This window comes from Saccostrea cucullata, unplaced genomic scaffold (genome assembly GCF_032062105.1).
Source record: "Saccostrea cucullata isolate Sc308-1 unplaced genomic scaffold, CSIRO_AGI_Scuc_v1 ctg2844, whole genome shotgun sequence".
Classification (NCBI taxonomy): domain Eukaryota; kingdom Metazoa; phylum Mollusca; class Bivalvia; order Ostreida; family Ostreidae; genus Saccostrea; species Saccostrea cuccullata.
This window is the reverse complement of record NW_026938648.1, coordinates 26,179-49,580: the sequence shown is the minus strand read 5'-3', so window position 1 is coordinate 49,580 and position 23,402 is coordinate 26,179. Positions and strand designations below refer to the sequence as shown.

The following is a 23,402-nucleotide window of genomic DNA, read 5'->3' as shown; positions in this document are numbered from 1 at the left end:
ACAATCTGTATGAAAAACGTCAGTCAGCATTTGACTCAATGATAAGTTGTATTTGCTGTCAAGGTCATTGTATCGACCATAGAACTTACGAAATGATGACTTTAAACGAGACTTCTGATATTCTTGTTTCATCAACTTGCTTGTCAATCATTTACCTCGTTTAAGAAATTGTTCATACGTAGAGCATGCTCTTGCGTATCGAATCAACTGAGATATAAAGGCTCCGTATGCAGGTGATAAATGTATATTGGTGCATAAGTAAGGGGGGTTAACGATAGAAACTTTAAAGTCATCATGTTTATCATATAGCTTAGTTGTTAGATTACCATTAACGTCCTTGTCAAGTAAAATATCCAAGAATGGAACAAATGTGTCAGACTCTGTGGTATCTTTAATTTTCAAGTTCACCAGGATAAATCGTATCGACGTAGGAATGGAAATTACGATTGCTAATTGACGATACGTCGTCGATATACTAGTATCTAAATGTCGATTTGAAGGCCACAGCAAGTGTTTTCTTCTTTTCACGCATAAGATATTGCACAAATTCTGCATTATAAGAATACAAAAATATGTCTGCTCATAACGGAGCGCAATTGGTACCCATAGGATTTCCAATAGATTGTTGGAAGACCTGGTCTCCAAAAACCCACAAAGATATTGTTAATCAGAAATTCAAACATCTTCTTGATGTCAACTTCAGAGTACTTGAGTGTGCAATCAGATGTTTTAACAAAATAAATTTGAATATGACCAATGACCAGGTAAGTAATTTTAGGAGTTCCATTTTTTTTGAAAAGGCACCTGTGAATGATATAATAAAAGCCTGCAATTTAATTTGTTGTGGGAAATGGTTGCGTATAAACTTGAAAAGTCGTAAGTTTTTAACCTGTTGATTTTGGACAAAAATCTTGTGATTTCAAATTGTCCAGATGTTCTTTGGAATTTTTTAGCATTCACATCTGATTTACACCACTTCTTGAAAATATTGTTGCACAGTACTCTGGAAGTTTTTCATTGGTTTCTGCAGGCCAAAATAATCCATACCAGAATCATTGATTGTGATGCTACTATTAAGATGCAATCATATATAAGTTGGAAAGGATTAAAGTTCATAAAAAAACCCTATTTACATTTGAAAGTATGAAAAAATATCAGGAGACACGGATATAAGGTTTTATAGTATAAAAAAAGTAGGGGGTCAAATTTCTATGGGGGTCATTTTTCAACGTGTGCTGAGTCGTAGAAATACTGGTCTGGAATGTTTTTCTACAGTCGAAAAATGACCCTGCTTGTCGTAGAATATTGACCCGGAGTCATTTTTCTACGTAGAAAAATGACCCCCTGGTCAATATTCTACGGGGGTCACTTTTCGTCGTTACACCGGCCGTACTTTCAAATGCCCAGCGATAAGTTGCTAATCATAAAACGATGTTCCAGGATAATCGGCCGATGTATATTACATCACTCAGACATTGGTAAACATCGTTCGTACATCGGTCGACTACGGGCCAATGTTTGGTCGAACATCGACAGATGATCAGTCGTTATCTGTTGAACACCACTAAACTCCCCGATGACCTCAAATTCAACGGATATTGGACGATGCTCGGCCATACATCGGCCGATCCTTGAAAGATGTGTTAATGATGGGTTGCCGATGAGGAGCGATGTGAGGCATTGTTGGAGACATCACTGAATTTTAACTTCGAATTATTACCTACCGATGACTCCACCGATTCGCAAAAAAGACTCAGTCTCCGTCCGATCACTAGTGGTGCCCGGCCGGCAACCACGCCATTTTCATCAAAATACGCATCGGTTTCTCATCGTATACCCCATCGTTGGATAATGTGACTTATACTTTAGTGAACTCAAGTTTTGTCATTTTTGGCTAAAAGAATTACTGACTTCTTTAGCAATTTTATTTTTCATCTCCCTGGACATTTAATGACAAGTACGTGTGTAATTTGTCTGTTAATATTGGTTATGGAGAGTGTAATTTGTCTGATAATATTGGTTATGGAGAGTGTAATTTGTCTGTTAATATTGGTTATGGAGAGGGTAATTTGTCTGATAATATTAGTTATGGAGAGTGTAATTTGTCTGATAATATTGGTTATGGAGAGTGTAATTTGTCTGATAATATTGGTAATGGAGAGTGTAATTTGTCTGTTAATATTGGTTATGGAGAGTGTAATTTGTCTGATAATATTGGTAATGGAGAGTGTAATTTGTCTGATAATATTGGTAATGGAGAGTGTAATTTGTCTGATAATATTGGTTATGGAGAGTGTAATTTGTCTGATAATATTGGTTATGGAGAGTGTAATTTGTCTGATAATATTGGTTATGGAGAGTGTAATTTGTCTGATAATATTGGTTATGGAGAAAGTGAAGAATATAAACACAATTAAGGAAGTCAATTGTTTTTTTTAAAAAAAAGTAAGTGATTTAGAGGCCACAGAGAAAAAAAATCAAAGTGCTTCAAAGGTTAATTTTTCTGTGACACATTGACCTGTAGACAAATAAGATTTAATATCTCATAGCTTTCGTGAAAGTGGCTGATGGTTATATATGATGAATCCATAATCTTTATATTTGCATATCCACTGCACTCTCCCACTATGAATATGTAGTCATCAATTGCATTCATAGCACTATAGACGCAATTGCTTTCACTATGTGTGCAATTGCTCTATCACACTCGTTTAGAACAGTCTCTACTACACAAAAACACCGTGTTGAGAAGTACATATACGAAATGTTTCATAAGAGGAATAAAAATAAGTTTTTAATAATATTCTTTGAAAAAAAAAGAAATTCAGACTATTTTAAATTGCTGATTTATATCTTTAAAATTTCAATTTTGGTCAATGTATTTAATTGTAAAATAAAACCTTTTAAAAATTGTAGAGAACTGCCATATTTTTATTTTTTGTATCATGCATATTTGAACAAAGAACGATAACTCTTCACACTTGGGTAATAACATTCAGAAGAAAAAAAATCTTTAACTAGCATATTTCAAAATTGAATTCAGCTATTAAAAATAAATAGAAAAACTTAAAAAAATATAGAAAAGCATTCTGGAATAATAATCATTATAAGAGCATTCTTTTTTTTCATCATAGTGTTAAATTATTGATTTTCGTCAGAGGGTTTTAATAACATTGATCAATGACGTCACAACTGCAACAAAACAAAAATGTAATAATGGCGCTGCTTGTATCCAGAGGGAAATACTATATAAATATGTTTGTGATTTATTAGAGAAAAGGAGCATTAATCAGGTTTACTGATTTTAAAGCCGTATGTTTTTCTTTACTGAAGACAAGAAGCTGCGTCCTTATGTAATTTCCTCTAATATTCTTGAAAAAAAATCAAAGAATGCAAATATAAGTAATAAACAACGATTATTCAGTGAACATGGCGTTATGAATAGCAATAGCTCTGCTGGCATATTTTCCATGATGCGCTAGCGCGCATCATGGAATATGCCAGCAGAGCAATTGCTATTCATAACGCCATGTTCACTGAATAACGTTGTTTATTTCTTAATTAATTTGATCTACTGTGATAGATCTGTAGTCAGATGAGATTTAATATCTCCTAGCTTTCGTGATGGTTGAGGACAGTTATGATGAATCCATTATTTGATTAATTTAGTCTATTTGTATTTTATGAAATAAATCTGGCATTTTAAAAGGCAGTATTTGCTTTTGGTAAGCTGTTTTAATGTCCTTCTTCATATAGAAGTATAAACATCTTACAGGTAGATAACACAGGCGTGTCACATGATCAGAGTCCATACACAGGATAGCACAATTGCAGAACTGTCAGGTAAGAATTTTTGTGCAGATGAAAAGTTCACAAAATCATTGAAAATTCTTTTCCATAGGCTTTAACAATAGGAAACAAAATTAAAATTTCTTTAAAATTTAAAAATTCAATAAATCTTAAATTTTAAACAATACTGTAGACGTACTTTTTTCCGCGGGGTCATAATTCTGCGGAATCTCAATTTCTATTTAATCCGCGGGTAGAAAATTACGCGGATTTTCTTGACTGTCACTTTATGCCTTACATTCATATTAAGTACGCTTGGACAAATTTCTGCGGATTATCTGTGACCGCGTACATAGCGTAAATTAATACCACGCGGAAAAAAGTACTTCTACAGTACATGTGCATTGAATTGTCTGTAGAAATTTGCAGGCTTGTAGTACGTGTCAGGACCAAACAACGCATTCCCTACCCAACTTATCTTGTAGAATAGTCTTCAGCTGTAGTTTTCATATAATTTTTTTATTAATAGGCTGCTTGCTTTCTCCACTTTTTGCTACAGTAAGAGCAGGCTTTCGCAAATTCTTGCATAAAAATGAATTGCATAAAACTTAAGGAGGAATACCATACCAAAAATTTTATTTCATAGGCCTTTAAAACATTCCTAGGATATTCCATATACAACGGCCAACTGCTTACTGTCAACTGCTCACTGCCAACTGCCAGCTGCTTACAGCCATCTATTATTGGTTATAGACAAATCTCATGCAAGAAAAGAAGAACGAACGATAGTGATTATGTCCACTACATGTGTAACTCCAAATTCAGTTTTCAAAAGTTATTACATTTGAAGTTTTTTTTTTCATATTTTTATATGGATATTTATGGGAACTTTCATAAAACATATTTTTTTATTCCCTTCATCGCCCTCGTCGTTTAGAATTCCTGAATAGACCCATATTTTGTAATTATTGCAATATCATTGCAAGCATAGTTTATGCTGTGGTCTTCAACTCGACATTTAGATATATCGACAACGAATTGTCAATTAACAATCATGGTAATCCCCATTCCTATGTTAATACAATATATCCTGGTGAGTTTGAGATAAAACGTGATGACTTTATCTTTTCTATCGTCAACTTCCCTTGCTTATTTTGTAAGTTCATAGGTCGATACAATGACCTTGTTGGCAAATACTATTTATCATTGAGTCAAATGCTGACTGACGTTTTTCATACTACGTGTTAGTCCATTATTTATACACTGAACTGACAAGAATTTTCCTGTTATTTCTCAATCACGACAAGAGCAACACGGAGGGTGTGACCGGGGGATGCTGAACCCCTCCATGCCAATCATCCCACCTCTGATGTTTTGTAGGTCCGTGTTTGCTTTGCTCCTATTACAGTGTATTTATTGTTTTTATGGACTTTGAAATTGAATACTGTTCGTTATCTCCATATCCTTCATTCAAGCATGTATTTTAAAGATAAAAAGATGATAAAACTCATAATATCACCTATAACTAGAAACCGTTGCCAGTAAACAGATGACTGTCGTATATGAAACTTCATACATTCCTGTTAGGTAGTGTGTTCAGCAATAAAAGGCCAATAACAGCTCTTCGTTATCTCATACGAATTTTTCCTATTTTTCATAGGAAAAAGTATAATTTGCATATAAGATGCTTTAGGGTAAACAAATTTGTCTTAATAAATGCATAATATGAATGTTTGATAATATGTTAATAAAGGTTGGATAGACATTTTTATTTTTGAAAAAAATGAAAATAAAGCACATATATAATTTGCTAATATTTTCTAAACATATGGTTAAAATTTCATAAAACTAGTCCTAACTACAAAGAATATGTCAGTCAATCATATGTATTTTAAAAAGATATGCCAGCATAATTGTGAAATTATAGAGAAAATATTTTTTTTATTAATTTGGCTTATCCTAATCGAAATAAAACAGATCCCAACCAAAATTTTGTAATAGATAATATTTCTAAAATTGTACTTGTTTGTTTAGGTGAAATATAAGGTTAAAAGGTAATTAAACTTGATAATCAAATACATTTTAGTGGTAGATTTGAAAATATTACAGTAAATTATTAGTTAATTAATTTGTGCTAATTTTTAATCGGTATCAGTTTATTTTTGGTCGCAATTAGTCTAAACATTAAAAACAAAAATCAAGCATAGTAAAATAAAGTGTATTTACTTTTTGAAAGCTGCTATTTTTAAATAATTTATAAATATTACCAAATTTAGGTAATTCCGAGTTTTAAAAAATCTAATTACATTTTTAAATACTGGTAACTGATTTTTAAAAATGATGTTTTAAATGATGGATAGATAGACGTCGTAATAGTGTGTTTTGTGTCTCCCCCTAAGTACTACTTAGTATATGTTTTAACCCTTTGATCTTGTCCTTTGTCCTTGACCCGCTTTCAAAAAAACTTTTACTTGAATTTTATGATAACTTTTAAAAGGTTAGTACTTGGGCTTCCATATTTCAAATATATATATTCATTGACTCAAATCTTTATTTAAGATAACATTTTTTTATCTCTTGCCTTGGAGTTAGACGTGCCTCATTTGAGAAACTAACTCCAAGGTCCACCATACGAGGGCATCAGTGTTTCACAAACACATCTTTTTTTTCGGATTGTCCCTCTCCTTTGAAAAGATTAATTTCTCCTTGCCTGATGTGTTAACAATCTACCTTTTTACCCATTTGTCATAGGAAAACAGTCTTTACTGGTGTGAAAAAATGCATGTTGCCCTTTAACCCAATACATAAATGTTATCAATGTTGAGTTTTTTTGCTTTAGTTACGAAATCTAATGATGGACCCCGGTGCCCAGGATGTGCCCTCTGCTCCAGTCAAACAGCTGCGTGATGAACCAGAGAGTGTTACCACCATAAAGACTGAATATAGTCGTCACCTCTACAATGTGGCCTGTCTTGGTGATGTAGAAATCTGGACAAGAGGAGATGGCAACACCATGAAACTCTTCAGCATCAATCGGGGATCACTGCTCAAGTCAGTCACAACCAAGTCAGGGTACATATCATGGGACATAGCAGTGACAAAAAGCGGAGATCTAGTTTATACTGATAACAAAGATAGAACTGTGAACATTGTGAAGAATGAGAAGATAGAGGAGGTGATCAGACTACAGAACTGGAAACCTCAGTGTGTCTGCAGTACCTCCTCTGGTGACCTCCTGGTTATCATGGTCAGTGATGATAAAAAACAATCAAAAGTTGTCCGTTACTCTGGCTCAACAGAGAAACAAACCATTCAGTTTGATGATCAAGGTAATCTTCTCTACTCAGCTGGTAGTCGTAACAGACACATAACTGAGAACAAGAACCTGGATATCTGTGTGACTGACAATGAAGCTAAAGCAATAGTGGTGGTCAATCGAGCCGGGAATCTGAGATTCAGGTACACTGGACATACTCCTGCTCCAAAGAACAAATTCTTCGGTCCAAGAGGAATCACCACAGACAGTCAGAGTCACATCCTTACAGCTGATTATTACAATGACTGTGTCCAAATCATAGACCAGGATGGACAGTTCCTCCGTTACATAGAATGTGGACTGAGTAGTCCCTTGGGACCATGTACAGATAAAAGTGACAATTTGTTTGTACCTGAATTGTGGAGTAGACAAGTGAAGAAAATAAAATATTTGAAATAATATACAGCACTAGTACTGTCTTGTACTCTATGAAATAAAAGATGTATGTTATATAACCGATGTAACAATTTGCTGCATAATAAAATTTTGTAATAATACATATATGAATTGGGAAATAAAAGACACGCGTGGTTAACTTTAATGTGAAATAAGTTTATTTTTCCTTTTATGTTCTAATTCGTTCACACTCAAACGAACATAAATCATTTATACCATAAATAAACACAGTGTGTAGGTACAGAAGCGCTCTCAAGAGTGCAGTTTATTTACAACATTGAACAACAAAATAATCTTCCGTAATATAAAGTCTTGTTAACTCCACTCTCTGTAATAACGAGAAAAAAGACAATATGAAATATATGTATTACAATAAACACTGTGAGGGTGGGTGGGTGGGCGCCACGTCTATACTGCACGAAAAGAGAGCCTTCGAATGGGGTTTAATTGTTAAACAGGTGATAAGGTGTGTCGCGTAAATACCTGTTAAACAGGTTCTATTTCTGAAATAACTAACCAATGAAAATTGGTTTCCGGAATAAATATAAATAAACAAACACGTGTTCGATCAACACACGTGTTACTATAACTGTAATAAATACGTATTTTCCATAAAATTTCCCTAACTTAAAACTTTTTTTTTTATTAAAAAATTTAATCCAAATAAAAATCTTTAATTTCCTTATATTCTTTGGGAAAAGTCTTTAAATATATTTTAAAAAAAAATTTTTTGTCCTTCCGGGGGTTTTTTGGATAGTTCTGGATCTTCCAAAAGAATATTATATTTTTCAAAAAAATTAAATTTTTAAAGATTTCCTTTAAATTTAATTTAAATTTAAAATTTTGTCCCCAACCCCCCGGGGAAATGTTTAAAATTAATGTAACTTTGAATTTAAAAGGGGTTTTTCACTCCAAGGGTCTTAAAGGGAAAATTTTTTAAAATTCCTATTTCCTTAAAAATCAACGGCAAGGGCCCAACCCCGTTTAAAATTTTTTCACTATCCTAATTATTACATATTTCTTTTACCATTTTTTGAGAAAATTTTAAAACATGCTTAAATTACATTCATATTCTTTGGAAGGGTCCTTTTTAAAACTTAAGCCCCCGAGGAATTTTAGCATTAGTAAAATTTTCCAGTGTTTAAGAAAGAAATTTTGGGAATTATTTTTGGGAAAAAAACCCCTTCCGGATTTACAAAAAGGGAAAACCTTATAGGCTGCAAATTAGGCCTATTCGCACTTATTTAAGGAATTTTTCACCTTCCCGGCCTCGTTTAACACTCACCAAAGGGTCCCCTTTGTTTTTTTTAAAAATGGATTTCAACCCGGGGCCCCCCATAAAATTAAAAGTTTTAAGAACAAACCAAAACAAGGAAAATTTGATAGAAATTTATTAGCTTGGTTAGTAAAAAATCCCCTTTTCCGTGAATATTTGTGTGTAACAGAGAGTTAAATAAAAATTTAAAATAAAGACAGTCTAGGTTGTTTTTTAAAATTTATTCAAACCCAAAGCACCCTCTTACCCAATTTCTTTCCTTAATTTCACTAAATAAAGAATTAAATTTTTAGATATTGTAAATTTTAAAAATAAAGCATTAAAGTAAATAAATATATTAAAAAATTTTTTAAATGTTCAACAAGTTAAGTTTATTATAGTACAAATCAAACCAAAAACTCAAAAGCATGTTTATTTTGTTTAAACAATGACCTGGTAAAAAAAATCCAAGGGGAAAAATCCCCCGGTTTTAAAGGTGGCCTTTAGAAAATTTGGCTATAAGGGTTCATTTGCTAAAAATCCCTGAAAAGCATATATTTAAATTTATTTTTACATTAATTTGGGGTTTGCCAAAAAAAATACGATTAAAATTCACAGATTTAAAACTAAAATTCTCAATAAAAATTTGTAAAATTTAAGGAATTCAGTTGGGATTAATTAAACAAAAAACAATATTTCAAACGGTAATTTTTAAACCCCAGTTTTTTAAATTGTTTATAAAATAATTGAAATGACCAGTCAAATAAAAAAATAAAAATTAAATTTTTAAATAAAATTCAATAAACAACTTTTTTTAAATATGGGAAATGAATTTTTGTTAGGCAGGAACCCGAATTTTATTTCCCCGCCTTTCGGGAAATTGTCCCATTTGTTAAAAATTAAATTTTCCTCCCAATTTTATGGATAAGAATTAAATTTTTTCCTGCAAAAAAAAAATTTTATTTCATGCAGATAATTGGACGGGAAAAATATTCTTTAACCCAAGGCGTTTATAATATTTATGGACATTAGGGGATTAACTTTAATTTGAAGGGTATAAGTGAAAACATAAAAAGGGGGTAATTTATATTGTATTTAAAAAAAAATATAAAAATAAAAATAATAAATCCAAAAAGAGTTTAAAAAAAATAAGCGAAATATGAAAATTTTTTTTTTTAATTTTTTTAAAAGGAGAAAATTCACTATCTGTTTTTAACTGCTAATATTAAAAAAAAAAAAAGGTCATTCAAAAAAATCGAAATTTTATTTTTTTTATTTTAAATTTTTAAAAAAAACCCTTCAAAATTATTTTTTTGTAATTTTTTAAAATTTTAAAAAAGGGGTTTTTTTAAATTTAAAATTTGAAACCACTTTTAAAAATTTTTAAAAATAAAAAATTCAAAAGGGTTTTTTTTAAAAGGGTTTTTTAAAATAAAAAAATTAAAGTTTTTTTAAAATTTAATTTAAAATTTTCCCAAATTTTTAAAATTTTTTTTTAAAAAAATTTGAAAAAAAAAAATTTTTTAAACCAAAAAATTTAAACTTTTTTTTTCCCAAAAACCTTTAAATTTTTAAAAAGGAATTTTTTAAAAAAAATTTTTTGTTTTAAAAAAAGTTTTTCGTTTAATCGGCAAAATAAAAATTTTTTAAAAATAAAATTTTAAAAATTTTTTTTTTTTTTAAAATGAAACTAAAATTCTAAAATTTAATTTTTTTTAAATTTTTTTAAATTTTAAAAAATTTTTAAAATTTTTAAATTTTAAAAATTCAAAAAAATTTTGGGGGAAAATTTTCAAAAAAAGAAAAGGGGGGCCTTATAAAAATTTTTAAAATTTAATATTTTTTTTAATTATTTTAATTTTTTTTTTAAAAGTTTTTTTAATTTGTTTTTTCTTTTTTACCACCAAAAAAATTTTTTTTAAAAAAAATTTTAAAAAATCAAAAAAAACCCAGTTTAAAATTTATTTAAAAGGGTTTTTTTTTAAAATTTTTTTAATTTTAAAAAAAACCCGGTTTTTTTTTAAACCTACACAAAAAACCCGGGGAAAAATTTCAAAAATTTTTTTTCATGTTTTTTTTTTAAAAAATTTTAAAATAAATTTTTTTTTTAAATTTGGGGGAATTTTTTCCCTTTTTTTTTTTTTAAAAATTTTAAAAAAAAAACCCTTTTAAATGAAAATTTTAAACCCAAAAAGAAATATTTTAAAAGTTTAAAAGGGGGGGGGTTTAATTCTATTTTCCCCCATTTTTTTTAAAAATGCAAAAGTTTTGTTTAATTTTAAGGTTTTTTTAAAAAAATTTTTAAAAATTTTTAACCCCAAAAAAAATTTTTTTTCCCAAATCCCCCCTTTCTTTTTAAAAAAGATTTTCCCCAAAAAATTTTTTAATTTTTCGGGAAATTTTCTTTTTTTCCCAAAAATTTCCCAATTAAAATTTATTTTTTTTTGGGGTTTTTTTTTTTAAAAAATTTTTTTCCAAAAAATTTTAAAAATTTTTTTAATTAAATGTTTTTTAAATAAAAATTAAAATTTTTTTTTTTAAATTTTTTTCCCCAATTTTTAAATGATTTAAAATTTTTTTTTTGGGGGGGCAAAATTTGTTTTTTAAAATTACCCTTAAAAATTTTTAAAAAAAACCCTTTTTTAAAAAATTTTAAAAAAATTTTAAATTTTTTTTTTAAAATTCAAACCCCCGAAAAAAAAATTTTGGGTTTTGAAAAAAGCACCAAAAATTTTTAAAATTTGGCGGACTTAAAATTTTTCCCCCCTTTTTTCCCCAAAATTTTTGGGTTTAAATAAATTTTACTATTTTTAAAATTAAAATTTTAAAAAATTTTTGAAAATTTGAAAAACCTTTTCCCAAAATTTTAATTTTTAAATCTTTAAAAAAATTTTGTAAAATTTTAAATTTTTAAAAGATTAATAAATTTTTTTTTTAAAAATTGCTTAAATTTATTTGTGTATAAAAATTAAAAAAAATTTTTTAAATTAATTTCCTAAAAAAGGGGGGATTTTTTTAAAAAAGGGAAACGCCCCCAAATTTTAAAAACTCTTTTAAAAAAAACCCCCTTTTTGGGTTTTTTAACCCCTTTTTAGGGGGGGAATTTTTTTTTTTCCCCCTGTTTTTGGGGAAATTATTTTTTTCCCCCCAAAAAACCTTGAAATTTAAAATTTATGTAAATTTGAGCACAGTTTCCTTAAAATCCCCTACTTTTTTTTTTAGAAAGGAAAGCGCTGCATGCATATTTTTTGGTGTTTTTACACATCTTATAATTAAGAATATTTGGAAGAAATTATAGCTCTCCTGATTGAGATGACAGGATAATTGGTCAATTGGTAAAGAGTTAATTACTGTTTTTATAACTTCATGCCATTACTCAGATCGTCAAGTTGTTTTTTTAATGATATTAAAAACATCACCGTTAAGCACTTTTAATTATAGAATGTATATATTTTGCCGTTATCTATTAATTATATATTATCATAAGGACGTTGTAAATTGTAAATTAAAAGAAAGTTCAGACATTGACTACATGTAGTTCTGATTATGGTGACAGCGCAGAATTTACTTTTTTTAACATCTGCGTTGGAAAATTATCCCTGTCTGATTTCGCAAGCAAAATTCATGGTTTTCTTAATTTTTTTCTTGTCTATTGAAATTGAAATAAAATATACTCTTATATACATAAAATTCCCGATCAAAATAATAAACAGAATGTAATTTCTAACTTCTTTTTAGCCTTTTTGTGTATATATAAAAAAAAATGTCAAAATGTATATCTTGATACGACTAACCGGTTAATCAGTCGGAACGTTTTGCGGTTAACCGATTAGCAATTCTGCAATCGATTGCCATCCCTATAATATATAGATCTATTTCAAAGTATATCATTCTTGGCAATGCATATTTCATAGAATTCCCATCATATAGTCATAATATATATATATTGTAAGTATCAAATAGCACCTCTTTCTAGCATTATATGTATTACTTTACTAAACATTAGCTGATAAGCATGTCAGATTTATTAATGCACTGATACAGAGAATGTCCCCCAACCCCTATTACTTATTGACGAAAATTAAAGCTTAGTTAATTAGTCAGAATATTTTTTTTTCTGAAAATCCAAGAATAACTGTTGTATACTAATTTGTATGCTAACTAGCGTAGTTTAAAGTTTACAACCATATTTCACAACCTTTTTTCAGTAATTATCCAGTACAACTATTTTTATTTTAGCCTAATTAATAATTAAGTTATATTGTAACAGTAAATACGATATTTAATATTAGATATTTCTCCATTTAACACTTACATATTATTAGAATTTCACCACAATATCCTATTATCAAACCTACACAATGTAGAAATTAATTTCTGTATATCTTAGCATAACAGAATGAATTTTATTTTTAGCTTGACATAGTTATTTATAGCTTCTTGTTCTATTTATAGGTGTCTTCCTGGATTCCCCCACCGAATTCACTGTGGATGCCAAATCTGTTACCCCCTCTGGGGAGGGTAATGTAAGAGCCATTGTCAACAACCCCTCTGGTACCAAGAATGACACTAAGGTCACCAACAAAGGAGACGGTACCTACGATGTACTCTACACACCTGTTGAAGAAGGTAAGGGGTGACAACTGTAGATTTGTCAAGACTGAAATATCAGAAAAGATGTGTATTAGCTGTAGGTATCACCTATAATATTGTGATACAGGACAAATAACTCTGTTTGAGAAGAAATTTGAGGATTTATCCTTCTTTCTAGTTATGCTAAGCTGCAAAGATTTTAGAAATTTTACCTGTATATACACTGTATATGTGCTTAACTTGGAACAGAAAAAGCAGAGCAAAAAGCTATGAAATGCTAAATGGTCTGTTAATGTATTTTGTGCATTTTTCAGGAACTATTGCTATGGATGTCACCTACGACAACATGGCAATCCCTAACAGTCCGTTCAAGGTCAACGCCGTGCCCGGCTGTGACGCCAGTCGTGTGAAGGCCTACGGTCCCGGGCTACAGGGCGGCTACACCAACCAGTCCCAGGTGTTCACCATCGACATCAAGGGGGCGGGACAGGGCGGTCTGGGACTGTCCATTGACGGACCCTCTGAGGTACCCATCAACTGTAAGGACAACAGAGACGGGACCTGTACTGTGGAGTATATGCCCAGCAAACCCGGGGATTACGATGTGTCTGTTAAATTCGCTGACCAAGAGATTCCCAGTAAGTCCTAATTTAGTTGAAAGCTCAAAAGAGGCTTTCTTTGAAATTAATGTTAACAGTATTTCGGCAAACTCTTGAGGTTGCAGTGCCTCTTTTTGTTCATGCATCTTTCCAATCATACAACTGAAGGTTTCTTATAATTTTTTGTGGTCCCAATGGAAGTAGAATCTTTATTGTTCTATTCATTGTAAATTTTATAGTAATGAAATAGCTTTTCCAGAAAAATCATTAAAAACCTACTAGGTATAATGACATGTATCTGCCAAATAAAAAGATGTACAAATATTCATTGTCTGTTTCTAATTTTAGACTCACCTTTCCGTGTGGCTGTGAAGAACCCAGTTGATGCCAAGAAGGTCAAATGTTACGGACCTGGAATCGAGCCAATGGGAGTGAAGACCGGTGCCCCTGCGACCTTCACCGTGGATACCACCGAGGCCGGGGAAGCTCCTCTGGAGGTCACCTGTACTGACCAGAGAGGTCGCGTCCAGCCTGCTCAGCTGACCCCGGTGGCTGAGGGCGTGGTGGACGCCACCTACTACCCCGTGGAGGAGGGGCCATGTAAGGTGGACGTCAAGTACGCAAACCAACACGTACCAGGAAGGTGAGAGGGTGTTGCTTTAGAAAACCTCTTATTTTTGGAATAATAGTTTTTTGGGTTCCAGAAGGATTTGATCATGTAATAAAATGAGAAATATCTTACTGAGTAGGGCTTTAACATTTTTATAAAGGATATGAACTTGTGGGACTTTTCATACTAAGAAAATTTAGAAAATTACTTCCCTACAAAAATTATCACTTTCAAAGTATTTTTAAACAACAATTGGGATAAAATTACATGTATTGGAAGACATAGATTAAGCCTAAAGATAACTGATGGATAAAAAAAGTGAAAATTAAATGAATAATTTCAACAAGAGAAAGTTAAAGATATTCCCTTGTATATTACTAAATGTTGACATTCTTTGTAATCATAGAGTGAAGTTTGAACTAAGCTTATTTTTTTATTTCAGTCCATTCACCACCAAGGTGGAGCCCGGGGTGGACGCCAGCCGTGTCCGGTTGTCTGGAGCCGGCGTCCAGGAGAACATCCCCGCCAGTTTACCAGTCAACTTCCTCATCGACACCAGGGAGGCCGGCATCGCTGACCTGGAAGTTCTTATCAAGGTAAGGGTCAAAGGTCACCGTTAAAGAGGCCAATCAGTGGAAGATGCAAGGTTAAAAGATTGCTCTCTCTCTTCCTTGCATTTTTGCACTCTATAATGAGAAGTACAAATTAAAAGCAGAATTCCTCAAAACCACAAAGCCCTTGTTTTCTGTCTTGATGACTCAAAAGAAAAGCTAAATTTGAAAGTTTTGTTAATGAATTAAATGAGTAAAGCTGTTACATAACTCAAGTTATTTGTTCACCTCAAAGTAATGCAGTGAAAAGGTGCTCTTAATCATTGGTGTATAGACAGACACAGAGAGAGAACAGACGAACCTTTGTATTATAGTGCAGTAATAACAAAAGTGCAGGCACACTGTGCAATGTCTTATGAAGGGAGGTAACTCCTCAGAGCTTGATGTATACAGCTGAAGCTGATGTCTGGGTTTTCTCAGTGTATGATAAATTCAATCATCACCTCCCCCCTTCCATCTTGTTTTCCAGCCCGGGAGGGATTTATTGCCCCATTAACATCAGAATAAAGCAGAGTAACACCTGATACTGACACAGGAAATTTAGAGCCTTCTGGGAAATCTCTGATACCTTATAAATGTTAGAAATTTAGGTTGATTTTTATTTTTAGGTTATGCAATGTGTAATATCAAAAAAAAATATTTGATGTGTCCTTGAAAAATATTTTGGGAGGTGGTATGTTGAACAGTAGCTTTTAAAGTAAGAAAAGCTACTTAAATCTGAACTCACTTAATATATAGATACACTGTATTCTTTTATACTGTAGGGGACTTTGTTCTATGTTCTTAATATACATAATAAGAATATACATAATATGAATATACATAATAAGAATTTGGGTTTTAAGGAAGCAAGATTTGAAGTCCCAAATGACTTGATTAATTTTAAAAGATTTTTACTGTAAAACCATTTGGCACAATCATCCAATTGTACCCCCAATTGTTTAATCAAAAATCAATTTTAAAGAATAATCCTCTCTTAAGTTGTCAAATATAATGAGTGAATAATCTCTTCAAATACAGCAAACTGTTTCCAGATTTTTGCTTAGTCAAGATAATTGCTTATTATGCTGCACTGGTTTGCTCCAAAAGATGTGATAATTAAATGAACCTTGAAATTTCAAAAAAATATTTTACTTCAAATGCTCTAAGGTGATTTATGTGAGTTGAGAAAGACTTGAAAAAACAATCCAGCCTTGTTGAAAAAGTGTAGAAAAATGAAATATATGGGAGGACAAAGGAATATGTATGAGATTTTTAATGAAGTGTATAGCAACCATTATAATTAAAATGAATTGTTCCCCACTCATCGTGTGCAGTCCCACCCAAAAGATAAAGATGAAGCACTCGTTTACCAAAAAAATTAGGAAAAAGTGCAGGAATTTTTTATAAAAAACTTTTAAAGATTTGGAGAGAGAGACTTGAAAAAAAGATAGAAGGAAACCATTAATTTGACATCTGTTAGAAAATTTCCTTAAAAATTGAATACCATGCATTTTGTTTATTACTATAGATATCATTTCAATAAAACTCAGTTTTAACAAACTCAACTGGACCAATGAAATTAATTTGCTATATCCATAATTTGCAATATCTGTATAAGGAATTCTTCGAATTTAATACCTAAGGAACCACTATAACTTCCCTATACCTGTGAATTCGCAATATCTGAGTTTGCATGTACTAAGCGTGTTTTACTGTATTGAACTGATTGTTTATTGTTGTTTGTTAACAGAGACCTGACGGTACCTACGCTCACCCCCACATCGTTGATAATGGTGACGGAACCTTCACCGTGTCCTACGTCCCAGACGACCTTGGAACCTACGAGATCCTGATCAGGTTTGGAGGTCAAGTGGTACCCAACACCCCCCTCAAGGTCAACGCCTACCCCGTGGGTGATGCCAGCAAATGTAGAATTACAGGTAAGTTGTATTACTGAAAATATGAAAAACAGATCAATTTCTCCGGTGATATTCTGTCGTTTGGTTTGTGATCTTGCTTCATTTTGATTTGAGATTGGAGAATTTTTGGAATTATGTCGTATATATTAGCGTAAACACTCATTAGACTGTCATAAATTAGTGTGAAATCCAAATGATATTGAAATGTAATAATTATGACTTTGGTCTGTAACATTGACAGAGGGTCTGGAGAACACCACGGTCCCCATCAACAAAGAGACCGTCATCTGTGTGGATGCCTCCCAGGCTGGAGAAGGCAAGGTCACCTGTCGTATCCGCAGTCCCAGCGGTAACGACATCGATATTGACATCGTGGAGAATCCCGATGGAACGTTCAGCCTCCTCTTCACTCCTCAGATGATGGGCGCCTACACCATTAACATCAAGTTTGGTGGACAGAGTGTGCCCGGTGGAGAATACGATATCCAGGTAAGTTCAGGAAGGAGTGGACACTGCCCACTAATTGTCCACTATGTCATTTAGTGGACACTGCCCACTGATTGTCCACTATGTCATTTAGTGGACACTGCCCACTGATTGTCCACTATGTCATTTAGTGGGCAGTTCTGTTTTGTTTACTCTTATAGTGAGTGGCAATCATTGAACTGCCCACGAGTTGCCCACTATATCATTTAGTGGGCAGATCTAGTTTGCCTGTCATAAAAGGGAGTGGCAATCATTGATGGCAGTGGTATTGCCTGATCCTAGCTATAGATAGGATTTATATTGTTTGGCACTAAAGGAGTAGGATTTATTTATTTTCAAAAAAATGCCAACTGCATGACTTAGGAAATATTTGCTAGCTAGCATGCACTCAGATGAGTTGGATTAATTGGAAGAAGAGCACATTGTGATTTTCAGTTTTGAACAATTTAAAAGCAATAACCTGATAATTGCTAAATATGGAAGTCTTTTGACTAAGTTTCAGTTTGATTGTTTTGGCAAGAAGTGTTAAAATGTCTTATTATCCAAGAACTCACAACATCTTAAATGCCATGCCCAATATTTAATTCAACGAAAAAGTAGAGATTTATGTTAGGAAAGCACCCAAAACACATGATTCACTACAGAAGAAAAAGAACAAATCACTAGAGATCTCCTAGATTTTTGTTCTGTTGGCACAAAACTGAGAAATGTTCGAAATTCTGCAGTTCTTGCATCAACAATTACATTCTATCAATGCCAATTATTTCTGGCCTTGCCTTTTCCAAAAAAAAAAAACCCATCTTGTTGACATATGTATATATTTGTTGTAGACATCAAGTAAATCAAATATGTGATAACTTTATTATGCATGACTTTGCATGCGAGGGAATTTGAACTCCCTGGTCTTGCATGAGTTGGAAGAAAATAAGATGTTTGTTTTTTCTATTGAAAATATTTTTCATTCAACTTTCAAATTTATGAAGAGAGGATGGCCTTTAGAGGGTGAATGTCTTGTAAATCAGGCTTATTTTGCCCCGATTCCTGGGTGGGTTGGTGAGTGGCGAAGATAATCAATATAAACTCTGAATCATTGATTGTCAGTAAAAATTCCAGGAAAATTCGTCTTGCAAGCTTTTGGAATGTGGAAACATGGTTTTAAGAGCTTCTGTCTATGAGAAAATTTACAAGACTGAGAATTTCTCTTTTTTTTGTGGGAGTAGTAGAATATTTTTGTATGCTTCTTCAAGAACCTGTTGTGTAGAACTGAAAGAGATGAGTTTTTCTAGAGGGTTTTGGAAACGATCGACCAATAGGCGTAATTATGTGATTAAGTAGAAAAAAATATATTAACAACGTTAATTGTTTTGAGAACAAGAAAGTTAAATCTACAGATGAATTACTTTTTTCTGCGTTCAAATAGTGACGATTTGTTAAAAAAAAAAAGAAAAAAGAAAATGTTTACTTATGCAAGTCTGTTTATAGAACCACAACTGATTCATACAAATTGTAAACAGCTAATAGGACACGATTTATGAAGTATTACAAAGAAATATGGCTTCAGAAGCTCATTTGGAAAGCAAGAAACATATACATTGATGTATGTAGGGAGAATCATTGTTGTGTTTTGGAGGTAATTGTCAGAGTGGTTGAGTCAAGTTCGAGGGTTTGACAGATGAGGGTGATTTTCCGCATAACGGAAATAATTCCCAGCATGCTTTGTTGACAGTTTCATTTTTTTCAGGCCGTTTAGAGTACAATTATCAATTGCAGCATATTCCATAATTCAGCATCCAAGTATTTAGAAAAGAGATTGTTCTTTTTCTTAATCAAAAAGATTTTTTCAGCACATTTTACATTGAAGAAAAATAAGTCTGAAGAGGGCTGAGGGTAGCTCAATTTATCATAGAGTGCATTTTATTTTTGTTTGCTTCATTAATCACATTCCAAGATGAATTCCCATCCTGTTATTTCCATTGAAGTTTAGCCATTGTAAAGAAAACATTTCTGCTAATTAGATATCTATGTTCATTGTTTTGTTGTAAAGAAAAACAAGATAAAAACATAACGTTGCATTAAGATAAGATGGATGATGGGAAAGAAGGAAAAGACATGGAATTTTTTTTTTACGAATGATATGCTTTTAGGATGAGTTCCAGATTTTGTTACTATAAATAGCTCCTGTGCCTTATTTTGGGAAGACTGGTAAATGATCTATTAGATGAAGATAAATGCAGGTATTTTGATATCACTCTCGGCAACAGACGGCAAAGTCTTCACCCAGCGTCTGACCGAATTTGTTGAGAGATATTTCCAAGAGTTTTCCGCCGAAGGACCCCCCTTAAATTGTTCCTTTGACTTGGAACGTAATTTAAAAACTAATTGTGAATGAAACAACAATTTTTTGTTTTTCCAGGTGTGTTTTTGGTGTAGGAATGGTATTTTGTCAAAATTCTGGGATCTTTAAAAAATGAAATGGTTGCTTTTTTAACATAATAAAAGAAATTTGTTGTGCATTCGGCAAAAAAAAAAAGAAACATAATTGTGCTAAATAGTTCCATGTATCATATGTATTTAAATATTATTATTTTTTTTTGTATTTGTGTAGTTTGTAAGCTCTGTTAGATTTTTGTATGAAAGAGAAAAAACACGTACTATTTAGATTTCTCCGGTTTGAATTCAGACAGAAGCTGCCAAGGCTTAGAAATGACAAGATGTATTTTAAGTCAGAGGAAATTATGTTCATCTGTGCTTCCTGTCTGTTTAGAAGGGAAAAGAACATTATAATGTTCATCCTCAAAAGATCAAGGTCATGGTGTAAAGCTGCCATTTATTTATTTCCTGCACAGTTTGTCTGCATTCGTAATTTGCCGAAAATTAATACCAATTGTTGAATTTTTTTAAGAAACCAAAAATGCTTTTTGTCAGTTAAAGATTCTGGATAAAAAAAAATAATGGCTCCAAAGTGATAAAAATTTAATTCACTGCTTTTTGAGTGGGAAGGAAGATGAATCAGTCGTTGCAGCTCATTTATAACTTTCATATCACTGGTTTTGTTTTTTTGTAGATTTTTTTTTGAAGTGTGAATCCTTTTTTTGTACCCTTTATCCATTAGATGTGTCTTGACATTTGTGAGAAAGTCTTTACAAAAAGGCAGTTGTTATCGCGGGGTTTTCCCCCCTTATTGGCGTGGAGGATTTGTCTTATTTGATATGCAGAATGAAGCCGACTTTATTTAATGCCCAAAACATGCCGTCTGTTTAATTTCCTTGACATCTTCATGAAATGAACCACTTCATGAAAGTGACTGCTGCCAGCAACTAGAGAAGTTAAGTGGTAAATCAAAAGACAAAAGAGACTGGGTTCTTGAGATACCAGCCTCATCTATCTTGCATCCTTAAATTTAAATGTATAACCCATACACTTGTGGTTTAATTAGGTTAAAGTTTACATATTATACGATTTGGCATTTAACTCGAATGTAGAATGTGCACTAGCTAGCTTCTGTTTCGTTTCCAGCTTTGATAGTGGGCAAAAAAGGGATGAGGCCCGGTTCATAGAAAGAAGATATTTAGTTCTTTAACGAAATTTTTTTAAAGAAAAAAATCAGCAAAGCTGAACTAGTTTGACATTGAAAGGTTCAAGTTCTTCCTCAGTTTAATTCAATTAAGGGACCAACATCCTTTGGTTCATTGAGTTTGTTGTAGTTGCGCGGGTTCTATCAGTTACGATGTTCAGGGTTACGTGGTATGATCTTGATAGTTTTATACTGGATAACTACACACCAATGAACAGAATTCTTTCAGTGTAAAGATTTTGAAAGAGCATTGTTAAAGTACAGACCAGAATAAAAGTTGATATGTCATTCAGATACAATGGAAGATTTTTTTCAGCACTATTTGCCTCATCCTCAACATGTTTGTAAATTCTGTTGTACATGCAGCAAGCACATATGAATTGGGGAGGGGGGATGTAGTATGTGTGTGCGTTACCTGTCTACAAAGATTGATGAGAAACACAGATATACGGTCAATGAGATTTATTTTGGTAGAGCTCTTGGAGATAAAATTTGGATTCAAAGAACTCAGATTTATCAGATGTTGATGGACAAGCTGGCGGATGAATGGACCTCTTGGTCAAACTTTGGTTTTACAACTGGTCACTTTGTTGGCTTGTGTTTGTTTTGGTGTTACAATGTTGTAGTGGTCTTAGATGTCCTGCAATCTTTCTTGTAAATTCTATTTAGGAATGTGGGGTACTATAAAAAAAGAGAAGTACATGTGGGTGTATATTAGAGGGAATAATGGACAGAGGAATGTTTGTAAATAATCATCATTTAGGTGATGGAATGGCTTGCAATTAATTACTATATTTAAGAGTTACAAAAATTTGTTTAGAGGAATTTCACATTTCATTTTTTTTTTCATATGTCATTGAACAATCTTGAAAATTTCATTAAAATATTTTCTTATAATTTATTCATATTCATTTGTGTTTCTTTCTTTTATTGTTGAAAAAGTGTTCTCATTTCTCATTTGTGTTTTTTAACTAGGTTCTTACTAATAGTGATTGGGAAATTTCGGTAAGATGTCTGTGTTTTTTATTCATTTCTTAAAAATATATATACATACATGCATATATTACTTGCATCCAAAATGAAGACTTTATCTTTGTGCATGGAAAAGTCTTTCAATGTATCCATGAGATGGCAATGTATGAACATGCAGCCACGAAAAAGGGGGAAAATGTCATTGAAATGATTGTAAGGGGAAAAGTGATGAAAAAGAAAATTCTTAATATGTTCTCTCATGTTTTTTTCACAGCTGCTAATGTGGAATGAATCTTGCAAATGCAAATCTCTAACAACATTCATTATATATCTTTATATGCTGCTTTTTAACTGATGTCCAATCACATTTCAAAATGTAATAAGCAGTTTCTCACATTTCTAACAATGAGCCCAGATTAACATGCATCCTTGTATTGCCCTCTGTTCAGGGCGATATTTCTCTGATGACATTGAGATTATGTTAGTCTGCAACACTATCAAATATGCTGTAAAATTGCTATACATTTTATAGCAGAACCAAGCATAAAGATCATGTAAATGATAGCTGGCAAAAGAAATGCAGTAAATATCGGGATCATTGAAGGTAATTAAGTATTTTGGAATCTGGAAGAATCGAAAAAGAACAAATAGAAAACACCTGGTCCACACGGAAAAAGAGACGTGTACACACTATTGCCAAATGCCTATCTCAGCAAGGAGGGTATTATTGGCAGATATTTCACAGCAGAAAATTAAATTCTCTACTTGGAATTATTATCAATCTACCTATTACAACATTTTGAAATAATTAAGAGTAAATGATTGGACTGGAATCACCTGATGAGTTTATCTATTACGTTAGAGGTGTTACGTAATCTTTGCAATCATTTGTAATCTTTGAAATTGATTGCCTTTGCTGAGTTCTGGCCTGTATTTTTTAAAAATATATGTCATAAGGTCAAAACGTTTCTTTTAATTGTTTTCCTTTGTAAGTTTGATCTAATTGAGTGGTCTCTATAATAAATTTTGATGACATCTTAAATAGAATTTTAAGGTCATTATATACATGTTATAAACATTTTATATCAGTTCATGTTCAAACTTTAAAAAGCAGTAAGGTAGTCCCCTAGTGTGACTGTATATTTGATTTTGGATATAAAACTTAGTGGGAATTTCGTGATAACTTCGCATCAGCACTCTCTTTTTCACCTGATCTTATACGATAGCACTTTTAACCCACATCACAAAGATTTGGACGAGAGATACTCTTCTGATAGGGGAGGGAGAAAAGGTACCAACA

At 32.0% G+C, this 23,402-nt stretch overlaps 2 protein-coding genes across 2 annotated transcripts in view; both read left to right on the top strand.

Annotated features, from left to right (window-relative positions):
• Nucleotides 1-1,660: 1,660 nt before the first annotated feature.
• On the top strand, nucleotides 1,661-2,417 carry LOC134250810 (uncharacterized). The gene is made up of 2 exons (XM_062733153.1): nucleotides 1,661-1,672; nucleotides 1,920-2,417. Exons 1-2 carry the CDS (start codon nucleotides 1,661-1,663, stop codon nucleotides 2,415-2,417), a joined length of 510 nt encoding a protein of 169 aa, XP_062589137.1.
• A 4,226-nt stretch (nucleotides 2,418-6,643) lies between these two features.
• Nucleotides 6,644-23,402, top strand: part of LOC134250808 (filamin-C-like) — a 33,869-nt gene continuing 17,110 nt past the window's right edge. Inside the window, exons 1-9 of the mRNA XM_062733152.1 lie at nucleotides 6,644-6,931; nucleotides 7,106-7,453; nucleotides 13,193-13,385; nucleotides 13,664-13,987; nucleotides 14,297-14,591; nucleotides 15,001-15,154; nucleotides 16,902-17,091; nucleotides 17,312-17,559; nucleotides 22,106-22,135. Of these exons, the coding sequence (XP_062589136.1) occupies nucleotides 6,644-6,931; nucleotides 7,106-7,453; nucleotides 13,193-13,385; nucleotides 13,664-13,987; nucleotides 14,297-14,591; nucleotides 15,001-15,154; nucleotides 16,902-17,091; nucleotides 17,312-17,559; nucleotides 22,106-22,135 (2,070 nt within the window). The remainder of the gene's footprint in view (nucleotides 6,932-7,105; nucleotides 7,454-13,192; nucleotides 13,386-13,663; nucleotides 13,988-14,296; nucleotides 14,592-15,000; nucleotides 15,155-16,901; nucleotides 17,092-17,311; nucleotides 17,560-22,105; nucleotides 22,136-23,402) is intronic.